The following is a 13,625-nucleotide window of genomic DNA, read 5'->3' as shown; positions in this document are numbered from 1 at the left end:
AAATCAATGGATTTGGTGTTGAGGAAGTCATTGGTGCTGATAATGGCTTTGATTCAGTGGAGAAGATGGACCCAGATTCAGTGCTGAGAAAGAGATAGGGAGAGGAGAAGTGGGTGCCCTGATGGGAGGCTGGAGAAGATGGCAAGGGGGGTAACATAGGTGGAGGGAAAGAGCATCGAGCAAGGTTAAAGAGCAGAAGGAAAGGAGAGAGGAAGGTGTAGAAGACAGAAAAAAGGGTTTTGTTTCTGCCCCTTGGCTATTGTGAACGATGCTGCAGTGAACATGAAAGTGCAAGCCTCTCTTTTCACTTCTCTAGCCTGTGCACACAGAAGCGTGATTGCTGGTAGGTCCAGTTTTAATATTTTGAGGAATTTCCATACCATTTTTCTTACCATTTGCCCCAAGTTACTTTACCACCAGCAGAACAAGAGGGTTCCGATTTCTTCATATCCTCGCCAGCACTCATTATTTACTTATTTATTTATCAGTTCTGGAGATGGAACTTAGGGCCTTGTGCACACTAGGCAAGAGCTCTAGCACTGAGCTACACTCCTAGCCCCATTTTTTTTTATAATGACCATCTTAATAGTTGCAAAATGATATTTCATTGTAGTTTTTATGCATACTTGAACAAAGAGAATGTGGTATATACATATAAACGGAATATTGTTTAACCTTAATATGGGAGGAAATCCTCTCTTATGCTACCCTGTGGATGAACTCTGAGGACATTATACTTGGTGAAATAAGCCAGATACAGAAGGACTAACACTGAATGAGCCTACTTATAGGAGCTGTCTAAAACAGTCAACCTAATAGGAGCAATGAATACAATAATGGTGTCCAGGGTTGGCCATTGGGTTTGAGGAAACGGGGAGTTGTTATTCAACATGTATAAAGTTTCAGTGATGCTACATGAATAAGCTCTAGAGATCTGTACAACATTGTGTCTGAAGTTAATGATATGGTATTGAACACTTCAAAAATTTTCCCAAAAGGGTGAATCTTATGTTAAATGCCTTTGTACACACACACACACACACACACACACACACACACACACACACACACACACACACAAGGAGCACAGGAAACTTTTGGAGGTAATGGATTTCCCTTTATTCCCTTGAATTAGTGTTGGGATCCCAAGTGTTAACATAGGTCAAAATTCATCCAATCAGACACATTTAAATAGTGCAGTTCTGTGTATCTTATGTGTACATAGCATTGCATATTATAAATAAATATGTATAGTCCCGAAGGAGAGAAGTGTTCTCAGGAGCAGGGTGGGAAGGAAATCCCTCTTCCATCCAGGCTGGGACTGTACCAAGGATGCATTATCTGCCCTGACCCTGCCCTATTCCTGTTTATAGGCTTCATTTTATACCTAAATAGCCACTTCAAAAGAAAGGAACATCAGAGGACAAATCAGTGATGACTAGTGATGATGAAATTGTGACTTTGTTTTAAAAGGTTAATTCTTTTTTTTTCTTCTTCACAAAAAAGATGATTTATTGAACGTCATGTAGAAATGTAACATACTTTTCTACAATAAAACTATTCAACTTTATATTTCTTGAGGAAATATGTTATTCGCAATATACTTTCATTAAAGCATTGTTAACAACAAACTACATTAGATTCTGGGGTAGTTTCCTTTGGTGTTCTCAAAGGTTTTTCTAAAACATACCTGATATATCAATTAAAAGTGAGAGTTAAAATAAATTCACAGACTTACAAAATGTGTGATTTGTGCTTAAAAAAATTTATGACTAGTTGTTAGATAGTCACCATTTTGGAAATGATTTCAACAGTCAATGAGATGTTTTATAAATATTTTGGAATATCTAAAAGCTTTATCCCATTCAACTGATAACACCCCCAAAATTAAAATGTAAGTTGTTGCAAATGATACAAATATTTTAAAATTAATAAATTATTAAAGTAAAAAAATAAGTCCTTTCACAGAAATATAAAGGACACTTATTACTAACTTCTTACAAGAAAGAAAGTTAAATTACATCTTTTTAAAATCATAACAGTACTGAAAAAACACAGATGTGCTTGGAAAGTCTATAAATTTTCTTCCCCCACTTTAGGAAATGTTTTGAAAAGCAACAGATTCCCTTCTTTAAAAAACTACTACACCCATCACAACTACTCCAGCTGTCATTTTACTATAAAAATAGTTACAAATCAATGTTAATTTAGATAAAAGTAAAATGATCTTTATTTTTTAATTCTAGCATGATTAAAAATGGATTAAGAAGGTTAATTATTGATTTTTATAGATTTGTACTAGAATATTTAGATGAACCGATACAACCATGATTTGCTTTAGACTGTGAAGAAAATGAGAATCACTTTTTTGTTTTTCTGGAGAGAGGTTCTGAACAGTTCCTTTAGGAATCAAAGTGCCATAGCAAGCCTTCCTATATGTTTATTATTCATTAGGAGTTTTCTGGCTTGGTGCCATTATTCATCGGTATCCTGACAGTGCCCTGGGCTGGCCATCCTTTTGTACAGAGGTTGCATTTGTATGTGCTTCATTACTCCCAAGAGTGACCAGTCTGTGGCTGGCTGACTCATCCATACCCACCTTCCCTCTGTGTTCCATCTGGAAATCCCTGGGGAGAGAGAGATTTCCCCATCTCTGGGTGTAAAGTCACTATGGACTGAAGGGCTTAGGTAATGAGTCTTTCAAAACAAGCTTTGTTTGAAGCCTGCCATTGTGGTTTGGGTATGGTTTGAGTGTGTTGCCCAAAGCTTCATGTGCTAGACGCCTGGGGCCATGTGTGGTGATGTTGAGGTGGAGGAACTTTTAAGAGGTGGAGCCTATTGTAAGGTAGTTAGATCCTGGGGGCACTTCCCTTGGAAGGGATCAATGCTACTCTATCAGGAAGACCCTTGAGAGTAGATTGTTATAAGTGGGACTGGCATTCCACTTGCTTACCTTCGGTCTTGCCATGTGATCTTTCCCTCCAAATATGCTCTGATCATGAAGTCATGTTTTGATGTATCCAGAGTTGAGCAGATGCCAGTGCCAAGATCTTGGAACTCCAGAACCTTTAGCTGAATAAACCTTCTTTACTATATGTCACCCAGTTTCAGGTGTTTCGTTATAGTAACACAGATTGGACTAGGAAAACTGTTAAAGATCTTCCTAATCTTGTCTTTATCAAGGCTGAACTGACCCAAAGGACATTTTCCAAGAGTCCTACAAGCAGTCTGCCTATCCCTCTCCAAGCTGAGGACCTGTTAGGCTGCTAAACTTAACCTGTGCTCATTTATCGTGAGAATGCAAGAATCTCTGTTGAAGTCTTAGCAACTTTAAACACAGTAGCTGGTGGCTTCCCTAGCAAAAGTAACACAATCAGCTTATCACACCACTAGTGATGGCAGCAAGGGACCCAGAAGGAACGGAGACCCATAGCACATATGAAGACTTAAGCAATGGGGTTGAGCTTTATTGATTTGATCACATTTATGTTTTTTTCATAACAATTGGCAAACAGGCTAGTTTTAAAAAGCATCCCACTTCCATATAGCTCCATCTACATTCAGGAAGCAGTAAAAATATATTGTACAAAGAACACTTTCCACCTTGAAAGTATCATGACAGTTCATAAATTTCTCAATAGACAATGCAAAACAATATTTACAAGATAGACCCTTTTTAAATTCAAAATTGAGATACCTGTGGTACAGTTCTAAAACTAACATCATATGTTTTCTCAGATAAGGAAGGCTGGTCATTATAAAAATACTTTATATAAATTCAACGTCAGAACTAAAACATTCAATCCTATAAAAATATCTTTTACTAATAAAAGTATCAGTTTCTAGAAAAAAGTTCTTCAACAACAGCCATAAAATGAATTTTCAGGAAAACCTACTAGGTCAGATGATCCACATAAAATGAACTCGTTAAAGTGACTTCAAGGCTCAGTCATCAACCAGTGTGTTGTTTTCAGAGATGAACCATGTATTTGATTATGTCACATGTGAATGGCACAAGTATTCTACAAAAAGTGAACTCAAGTATCTACTTATTATGAAAGTCATTTATAAAGACAAACTTTACAGCCTAGAGAGGGGATTTGCAGGTTGTCTTCTCCTGGAGAAGACAAATGTTTTCTTAGGATGTGACAACACTTTTATCTTGAAATGCTTAACTTGGAAAACCTGTGATTGCATTTTGACCACTATCGGAAATCAGCTCATTCATTTCATTTTGCTTACTCTCTTTTATGGCATGGTTGGGGTGATTTCTTTGGGTCTGGGTTCTTTTGGATCTCCTAAAACACACTTTCAGCAGCAGATAACACAGCTCGGCCACATTAAGCAACATGCAAATCACAGATGCAGAAATCATAAAAATCGTAAACACAGTTTTCTCAGTTGGTCTGGAAATAAAGCAGTCAACAAGATTGGGGCAGGGCTCAATCCCACATTTCAGCACCCAGGGCAGGTGGTACCCATTGTAGAGGAAGTAAAACACATACATGAAGGCAGCTTCGAAGATGATTCGGAAGAAGATGCTGCTGGTGTATGTCCACCACAGGGACCCCTCTATTCGAACCTTCTGCTTTTTTATGTCTTCTAGGTCTTTGAATTCATTTCTCTTCTCTCCTTTCCTGAACCTGCGGGCAGTTTCATGTCTGTAGTAGGCCACATGCATGGCCACGAGCAGTGCCGGGGTGGACACAAAGATCAGCTGCAAGGCCCACAGGCGGATGTGGGAGATGGGGAAGAAGTGGTCGTAGCACACGTTCTTGCATCCTGGTTGCAGAGTGTTGCAGACAAAGTCTTCCTGTTCATCACCCCACACTTCCTGGGCAGCCACCACAAGGATCATGACTCGGAAGATGAAGATGACTGTGATCCACACCTTCCCAATGCTGGTGGAGTGTTTGTTCACACCCCCAATGAAAGTGTGCAGGGTCCCCCAATCCATTGTGTTGTTTTATTCCTAAACAGGCAAAAAGGCAAAGTGCCTGTGAATTGATAAAGTGGTATCACGGTGATGTCATAGACATAAGCAAAGTTCTTTTAGACTGTGATATTTTATAACTTCAACACCCTAATCTGTTAGTAAGAGTTTTTGTAAGAATGAAGGTCCACTCTAAACACATTCTGCTGTTTTTGACCAGAAATAACTGTTTTGAGGGAAGGTTTAGGTTTAGGACCATTTCAGTTCAATTGAATTCAGATTACCTATTATGCTGCTATTGGCCATTAATCCCGGAACAAATTCATGCCCAAGCTCCCCTTGCCCTTATTTTTGGTACTAGGGATTGAAACCAGGGGTGGGCTCTACCACTGAGCTACATTTCAGTCCTTATTTACTTTTTATTTTGAGTTAAATACCACTAAGTTGGTATTTTATAACTTTAACCCCTAATCTGTAGTAAGAGGTTTTCTAATAAGGAAGGCCCACTCTAAACATATTCTGCTGTTTTTTGATCTCACTAAATTGGTCTCACTAAATTGCTGAGGCTGGCCATGAACTTGGGATCCTCCTGCCTCAGCCTCTGGAGTTCCTGGGATTACAGGTGTGCACCACTGTGATGGGTCAAATTCCCTTTTAATCACTATGCAAATACACATTATATCAGTTTGTTTTTGCCCAAGGGCTCATAGAACTTCCACAGATTTTATTTAATTAGATGGCTTATCTAAGCAAAAAAAAAAAGAAAAATCATTGTTAGAATGACATTATCTGGTTGATCAAGCAGAGTAATAAGGGGAAAAAGAAACCAAATACTTATTAGTTCACTCTGTACAATATTTTTATACTTACATCTAGCTTGAATCACATCATTGGCCATAATCATGTATTCTTAGGAAAGCTAATGTATCAACTACCTCCTCCAAAAGAGAATCAGAAAGTTTTACACAAATTGCTTCTTATTCTTCCATGTAACCGGGTCTCAAAAAATGAGTCTTGTTCACACAAGACTTTAGAGTCACTGTTGAAGGGGACCAACTGTCACTGTAGCCCAGAGCCTCCCTCTCTGCTAATGACTGATTAAACATCCCAAGAGAAAATAGACTCATTTGCATTTATGGAAATGTTGGTTATAATTCAAATAGCTGCATTTTTATCCTACATTGTTAAGGAAGACTAAAGAACTGGTCAGCACTCTCTTAAAACAAAACAACAAGACAAGATGAATGATGGATCCTTTGAGAAACTTTGGAAAATGGGAGACACTTGCCTCAGAAGAATGCACTCAGGCAATTTTTCATACACTTTTGAGGTACGATGGAGTCACCAATGTCCTTCTGCCCACTTGTCTTACATTTTCTTGTCCCTAAATGGGTAAGGGATGCTGGTCAACCTTCCCCTCTAAGCTCCCAGGTCCTGTGCCCTTGTCCACTAACCTGACCTCTGATAATGTTAGCTACTCCTCAAAGCAACTGGGTGAATGAAGGCAGCCTGCCCAATTCCAGAAGTGCCTGGATCCCCACACTAACCCCCCTCCCTTTGGAATGGGAGGCTAATGTGCACCTGAAGCAACATCTTTTATACCCTTAATACAGCCAGCAGTCCTGTGGTATAAAAGTCCAGCTCCCATTTCAGTGGGCTTTCTGAGAAACTCAGCTTTTGCCCTGGGTTTGGCTTTTAGACACCACAGTTTTCTCAGAAAGATACTAGGGCTAGGTGTAAGGAAGCATCCACAACCATCCCTCTGGTAACTTCTGTACTGATTCTTCCTCCTTCGGAACCAGGCCGTGGAAGTTGGGGCACATCCTATAAGGGGAGGGCAGAAGGGTGCCTTCAGGTCAGAGCTAGACATGTCCACATCTTGGTTCAAAAACTTTCTCCTTCCTTGGCCCGGGGGTCAAAATGTTTATAGGTCTAAAAGTTGTTCAAATACTATGAGTACAAAATGTTTTAAAATAGAATATGATAGGAACATTTGGATTCTTAAATCCAAACTCATATTGATTTGAAAGGCTCACACTGTGGTACAAATGGGAACCTCACAGGATGGAAGTAACTTAGCCTAGATGTTAGGGGAAGAACTGTAATTTTTTACATTAAAAAGAAAAGAGGAGTAGGATTTCATAGCTGAAGATTTGAAAAGATAGGAAATCGAGGCTTCTCAATAACCATTCTCTACAGTTAAGTGAGTCAAGTAAGAGAAGAAGGGAGGTCTCCCTTAGCCCAAGGAGTGGAGATTTTAAAGTCACAGAAAGAAAGAAAATGACTCAGACCCCCACACTCAAGTGGAGTGGCCCAAACCTATAAATATGATTCAGCAGGTTAAAATACTACATGAGGTAAACCTTATAAAAACAGAACATAAAAAAGTTAAAAAGTTAGAATAGGAAAAAGAAAAATAAGATAGTTGAACCCAAAATCCAAATTTTGGGCACAATCCTTGGATCAGATGGTATAATTTTAATAGACAATCAATAAGAGGTAGAAATTAGTTTCTTCTTCTTCTTCTTTTTTTTAAATTAAAAAAAATTTGTGATGCTAGGGCTAGAATCCAGGGCCTTAAGCATGCTAGGCAAGTGCTCTACCACGGAGCCACACCCTTAGTCCAGAAAGTCTATTTTAATGTCCCTATTTTATAAAAAATAATTTATTCTAAAAACATTTTTTTTTGGTACTGGTGATTGAACTCAGGGGCACTTGGCCACTGAGCCACATCCTCAGACCTATTTTGTATTTTATTTAGAGACAGGGTCTCACTGAGTTGCTTAGCACCTTGATTTTGCTGAGGCTGGTTTTGAACTCGCCATCCTCCTGCTTCAGCCTCCTGTATTCCCAGCAGCTTAGCAGGGATTATAAGTTATAGGAAGTTATAGAAAGTTATAGCCACCAGGGCTGGGGATGTGGTTCAAGTGGTAGCGCGCTCGCCTGGCATGCGTACGGCCCGGGTTCGATCCTCAGCACCACGTACAAACAAAGATGTTGTGTCCACCGCAAACTAAAAAGAAAAAAAAAAAAGAAAAAGAAAAATTCTCTTTCTCTCTCCATCTCTCTCTTAAAAAAAAAAGAAAGTTATAGCCACTGTACCTGGCTAAAAACTATTTTTTAAAACATGAAAGAGATGTCAAGCGGGAGCATACTTTCTGAGAACTTATTCTATTCTTCTATTCCCAGAAGAATTAGATATTAGAGTACTAGAAAGAGTGCAGATGGAATCTGCATTTTTCTGTGTTCTAGAAGCTTTATTTCTCTTTGCTTTTTTTGAGATAGTTTTTAATTTAAGTGCATAGTTCAGTAGTGTTAAGTATATTCACATTGCTGTGAAATAGATCTCTGGAACTCTTTCATTTTCCCAAACAGGAACTCAGTATCCATGAAAATAAGTCCCCATTTTTCTCTCCCTCCAGACCTCAGCAGTCGTTATCTTCTTTCTGTGTCTATGATTTTGACTACTCTACATATATCATATAAGTGGGATCATAAGTACTTGTCTTTTTGTGGTTGGCCTTAGTCACTTAGCATAATGTCCTCAAGATTCATTCATGATATAGTGTGTGTCAGAATTTCCTTCTTTTTAAAGGCTGTATAGTATTTCTTTGTATGCATATACCACATTTTGTTTATCCACTCATCTGTCAATCAACATTTATGTTGCTTCCACCTTTAGGCTTTTATGAATAATGCTTTTATGAATAGAGTACACTCTATTCTATGATTTCTGGATCATATAAGAATTGTTTTTGATTTGGGGGGATTTTTCATAGGTGATCTAAATGTTATTATTCAGAATGAGAGAGTGACCCAATGGCTGGAGAAGGACAAATATCTTGGTTTTCAAAACAAGAGAAAAATCTATGCATGGAAACCCAAGAACCTTCTGGTATTATGGCCAGGATAAGTATTATGCCATGCTGGTATTACTAAGCCCTAAATTTCCCAATACATTACTGCAGTCACTGGGAAGACTTAGTGGCCTCCAGGAGACTCTTACCCACCCAAAGAGCCATGGCAGCAAGGAGGTGACAGACAGCCAAAGATTTAGTCAGGATGAAGGGGGCCCTGGGCTCCACTTGCTCTTCCCACCTTGCCTTGTCAATGGGCAAAGGCACTATGGCCAATGTGGGGGCAGTCTAAGGAATGGGCCTGGAAAAGAAGTGGGGGCCATGGAAGCCCTGAGACTTCCCTTGTAAAAACACATAGCCCCAAGGATAATCTTTCACAGATACCTTGTTACAGAAAATTGGAAGGCATAACAATCTTGGGGAAATTGTCACTCATTACTTTCCAAAATTACTGCACCATTGGAACCATTTGTAATGCCAATAAAAGAAATCCCTCTTTGCTTTCCTGTTTCAATAGGGCTGGAACCAATGGGAGGAGCTATTTCAATAAAAAGTAAACTATTAACTCCTTCTTTTTAAACCAGAGGTTTGTTTTAACTGGCATCTTTCTGGCTGTCTTATAAGGAACAAATAGAGGTCGCCTTATAAGCAAGTGGTTATATTTAAACTTAAAAAGGTAAAATGTATCTGGTCTTGTGGCATATCTAATTATAATAAATATATTCATGCCAAATTCTTGATACTAAAGCTCCAGTCATAAATATTTAGCTCCCAAAATAAATAACACAGTGACCTTACTTAGGAGGATACACAAAGTATTATAAAGATCAATTGCTTTTTCCTTTCACAATTCAAATCACTTAGGTCTATTGGCATTCTAACAACAATGTGATTTCTTTGTCATTTTAAAACTTTTTATTTAAGAATTTAATCACTATGGGTTTAAGAGTGTGATTTTAGTTTCACTGGAGACAGAACCCAAACTAAAGTCCTAAAAATTAGAGCATTACCTCTGAGCATACCATAAGGGGTGGCAAAGACCTTTCACTTTCTACATGGTTTTGTTCCCTTGTGGTCCTTTCAGAGTCATTCAGTGAATATTTGATAGATTTGAGGAGAGAACACCCTCTTCACATCGTCCACGTGAGCTCTAGAGAGTTGAGAAGTGTGCGTGGGTAAAAGGGAAATAAGGACCAAGCAAAACAAGCAAACCTGAGCCTATTGCTAAGGACTCCCAGGAGTCAGGCTGGAAGAAATGAGGGCAAGGTCCCTCTTCAAGGCTTCTGACTTTCTTCTCCTCCACCACCTGATTGCCCAGAAGTCAGCTGTCCGCAGTGGGGATACAAATAGAATCTTTCTTTGCTTTCTGAAGTCAGCAAGGATGTCACCTGTTGAGCAAAAAAATAGTACCTGTGAGCATGCTCTTTTGAATGAATTTTGTGGGTAGTTTTTTCCCATCATCCCCAGAATTGTTATAGGGCAAGTTCAGACGCTGTCAATTACTCAATGCTTCACACTTTAAACTCATTCAAAACAAAACAAAAGGTGCTCTTTAGTTATTCCTCTATCAAAATAATAATAATAATAATAATAATAATAATAATAATAATAATAATAATAATACCACCTAACCCCAAACCTCAAGGCCACCCCTCAAGCATTAAAAAACAGTCATGAGAAAGAGTTTGAGGAATTGGTATCCCCAAATCAGCAAGTTTTCTTTTTAAATCTCATACTCATTCTTTAATTCAGAAGAATTGATATTTTTTTTTCTCTAGAAATCTCAGGTCATTCCAGGGATAACCCAGTAGTAGATTTTTAAATGTAATGATGAAAAATTTCAGCAATTGTGTTTTTAAAGTAATGACTAATGATGACAATATATTTGGGATTCATATACTTCTTCAAAATTAACTCAATAAAATCGGAACTTTTTTCTATGAGTTTAAATATAAAAACAGACAATCCACAGAATTCCATGTTTCTTACTTCACTGAAGAATTGGAAATTTCAAAAATAATTTCCATTAAGTTTAACTTCCTTTCTCTGGGTCTTGTTAGCAGTGTCTGCTCATTAAAGCAAATCTCTGTCCTTCCCAAACATATAAGTTCAACTAGATTTAAATGGCTCTGGGAAAAAAATGAAAAAGGCCCCCTAGGGCTCAGTTCCTTGCTCATGGGTTAAGCAAGTAAAACAGAAATCTTAAGCTCTGACAATGTACCCATTGGGAAGATTTTGCCCTCACAGACCAAAAGTTAGTTTTCCACAAATTTATGTCTTTTAACATTTTGGCTAATTTACACAAACTACTAATAATTCCTGGAAAATTCAGATTGAATCAAAAGATGCACAGTGAAGATATGTAAGTTAGAATTTTCCTTTCATCCTACTGAAATGCCAGACCATACTTATGTAATCCCTTTCCTTCTTAACTCTCTTATAATTCAGAAGAGAAAAAGAATAAGGTCACCATTACCTGTATCAGAATTTGTCTTATAAAAAAATCATCCACCAGTGGATCACGTGGACTGACCAACACCTTTCAGGTTTTATTCCTGGTAGGGATGGCAAAGGGGGACCCTTCATGATCTCCAGTAATGAGACGGACTAGAGACTTGGTGTTCTCCCTCATAACCGGCCCCACCTCCCCCATACTTGGCACAGTGCAAACAACATCACCAAAGACTCTACATGGTCCAAACAACGCACAAAGCTCTCCACAGGAGCAGTTTTGAGAAGCATCCTGCAATTCTAAGGAGATTCTTTGGGTCAGGACATTTTCTTCTAGAACACTGCTTAGATTTTGCTAGAACTGGGGCAAGAAAAGCATAAAGTCTACTTGAGGAAAAAGAACAAAGGCCCATGGTTAAACTCAACCAAGTGACAAACTGACAATGAGAGTCCATTTAGGGGACACTGAAGTTGCTGGGCTAGGTCCCCCGCCCCCTCCCCATCACTGCTGCAGGTCCACAACCTCTTCAGGCTGCCATAATTGCGTGCAGACCTCACTCACCCAAGTCTATGGTCCTGCTCCTCCGGAAGGGAGGCGAGCTCAAGTCAGCAAAACATAGGATGTCAGGGACATCTAGGGCTATTCTTTATCCGACAGGAAGGACAGACCCGTGGATGCACTTCTTAACTGAGATGTGTCACTAATTATTTTTAATTACTGTTGTCCACATGACTGTCATCTGCATTTCACAAGTTCCTCAGACTTAAAGTATGCAGCTTGTACTGGTCAGTTCTCTCAAGGATTCTCCTCCCGCTCCAAGTTGCAAGTTTGACTGAAGTTAAACACCTTCCCTGGTTCTGACTTTCTGCTTCCCACATTCAAGCGCGACACGTTGGAGATCTCCTTCCCCCAAAGCGAAGAAAACCCACAACGCACCAGATCCAAAACACAATGAAGGAAATGGAGGAAAGGGGCACGGCACCCCCCCTCTGTCCACTTACACACACAATATGATACATTTATAAAACCTGTCGTGCAAGTCAGAGGGGCACCATGCTGCAGTCAAACCAGTCCATCCTCGTTCCTCGGAGCGCGCAGAGGAGGGGGCGGCGCTGGTGGCGCCCACCCGCCTGCAGGACGCAACCCGCCGGCGGCGCGCAGACCGGAGGATGCGGATGAGAGGCCGATAAGGATGCCTGGCAGCCCTAAGCGCGGCCCCTACCCCCGTCGGCGACTCTGTTCTGCAACTACAGGCTCACCTGGGAAAGGACGCCAGGGGCCTGGAAGGGGACAAGGACATCGACTTCACCCACTCCGGCTTCTCGGAGGAACCCCTCTGCCCGCCGATCCCCCGAACAGTCCCGCCCGCTCGCGCCCTGGGGGTCGCCATCCCTGTCGCCGGGCGTCGGGAGCCAGCGTACCTGTTCGCGGGGACGCGGGCTCTGGGCGCGGGACGGCGCCCTCCTCTCCCGTGGGACCGACAGGTCGGCTCCCGCGCCGCCGCTCTCCGGCGGGTGGTGACCGAGTGGGAGTCGGGCTGTCGGCCTGGCTCGGGGTGAAGGCCCCGCTCCCACCTGCAGCGCCTTTTAACCGCGCCCCACCCCGCCTCTGCCCTGACGCGGCTCCCGCGGGCTGCGGGAGGCGAAAGCGCGGTCACCCGACTCGCACCCGCCCCTGGGATCAGGGTGGGCCCCTCCTTCTGGGGCAGGGGGCGCGGGGCGGGGTTCTCTCTCGGAGGTACAGGGAGTCGGGGGCGCAGGTATGACTCTATCGCTGGGGCAGGGACGCAGGGCGCAGGGAGGGTCCCTTTGTCTGAGGTGTGTGTGTGTGTGTGGGGGGTGTCAGCAGGCAGGGCTGAACCCAATCTGGTCGGGGGGCAGGGCGGGTCTCCAACTGGAGCCAGGGCTGGATGCTTTCGAGGGGCCAGATTTTTGGGGTCCGTGGTTGCTGGGACCCCAACGAAATGGCCCCTGGGCAAGTGGGCCCACTTCCACTAGGGAGGCTTCCTATGGAGCTGCGCCTTGTGGGGAGCAGAGTTGGGGCGGGCTGTGTTCTCACCAGGACACATCCTCCTCTTTTCTGAACACTCAGGTGCTCTGACAGCCCGCTGAGTGCAGATGCACCGCCCTCACCTCGAGAGCAGCCTGGGGGCTCTTTATTCATTAATGACCCTTAGAGGAGTTGAAGCGGTTGTCTTTATTAGTTACTTCACATCCTTTGAAGCCTCCTTCAGGGATGCAGAGAGGGCATTGCACAGGACCACACAGCATGGAGAGACCCTGTGTGTCCCTTCTTTTCGCAGGCTAAGCTTGGAAAGATGTGGGCCAGCATAGGAGGGGTATAGGGGTTGGTGGGGTGGAAACGGAAGCTATTTAGGGACCTG

General features: G+C 41.6%; 1 protein-coding gene across 4 annotated transcripts; it reads right to left on the bottom strand.

The window, feature by feature from the left end:
• Window positions 1-3,439: 3,439 nt before the first annotated feature.
• Window positions 3,440-12,787, bottom strand: Gjb6 (gap junction protein beta 6). Of its 4 annotated transcripts, none has more exons than XM_040281341.2 (3): window positions 12,664-12,787; window positions 10,003-10,178; window positions 3,440-4,997 (listed from the first exon to the last, which is right to left on the bottom strand). In XM_040281341.2, exon 3 carries the CDS (start codon window positions 4,955-4,957, stop codon window positions 4,172-4,174), a length of 786 nt encoding a protein of 261 aa, XP_040137275.1. In that variant the 5' UTR covers window positions 4,958-4,997; window positions 10,003-10,178; window positions 12,664-12,787; the 3' UTR covers window positions 3,440-4,171. The 4 variants fall into 4 exon arrangements, with proteins under 4 accessions (XP_040137275.1, XP_005338676.1, XP_040137274.1 ...); XM_005338619.4 differs by having other exon boundaries at window positions 3,440-4,972; XM_040281340.2 differs by lacking the exon at window positions 12,664-12,787 and adding an exon at window positions 11,804-11,899 and having other exon boundaries at window positions 3,440-4,972.
• Window positions 12,788-13,625: the final 838 nt, after the last annotated feature.

This window comes from Ictidomys tridecemlineatus, chromosome 6 (assembly GCF_052094955.1).
Source record: "Ictidomys tridecemlineatus isolate mIctTri1 chromosome 6, mIctTri1.hap1, whole genome shotgun sequence".
Classification (NCBI taxonomy): Eukaryota; Metazoa; Chordata; class Mammalia; order Rodentia; family Sciuridae; genus Ictidomys; species Ictidomys tridecemlineatus.
This window is presented reverse-complemented; position numbering and strand designations above follow the sequence as displayed.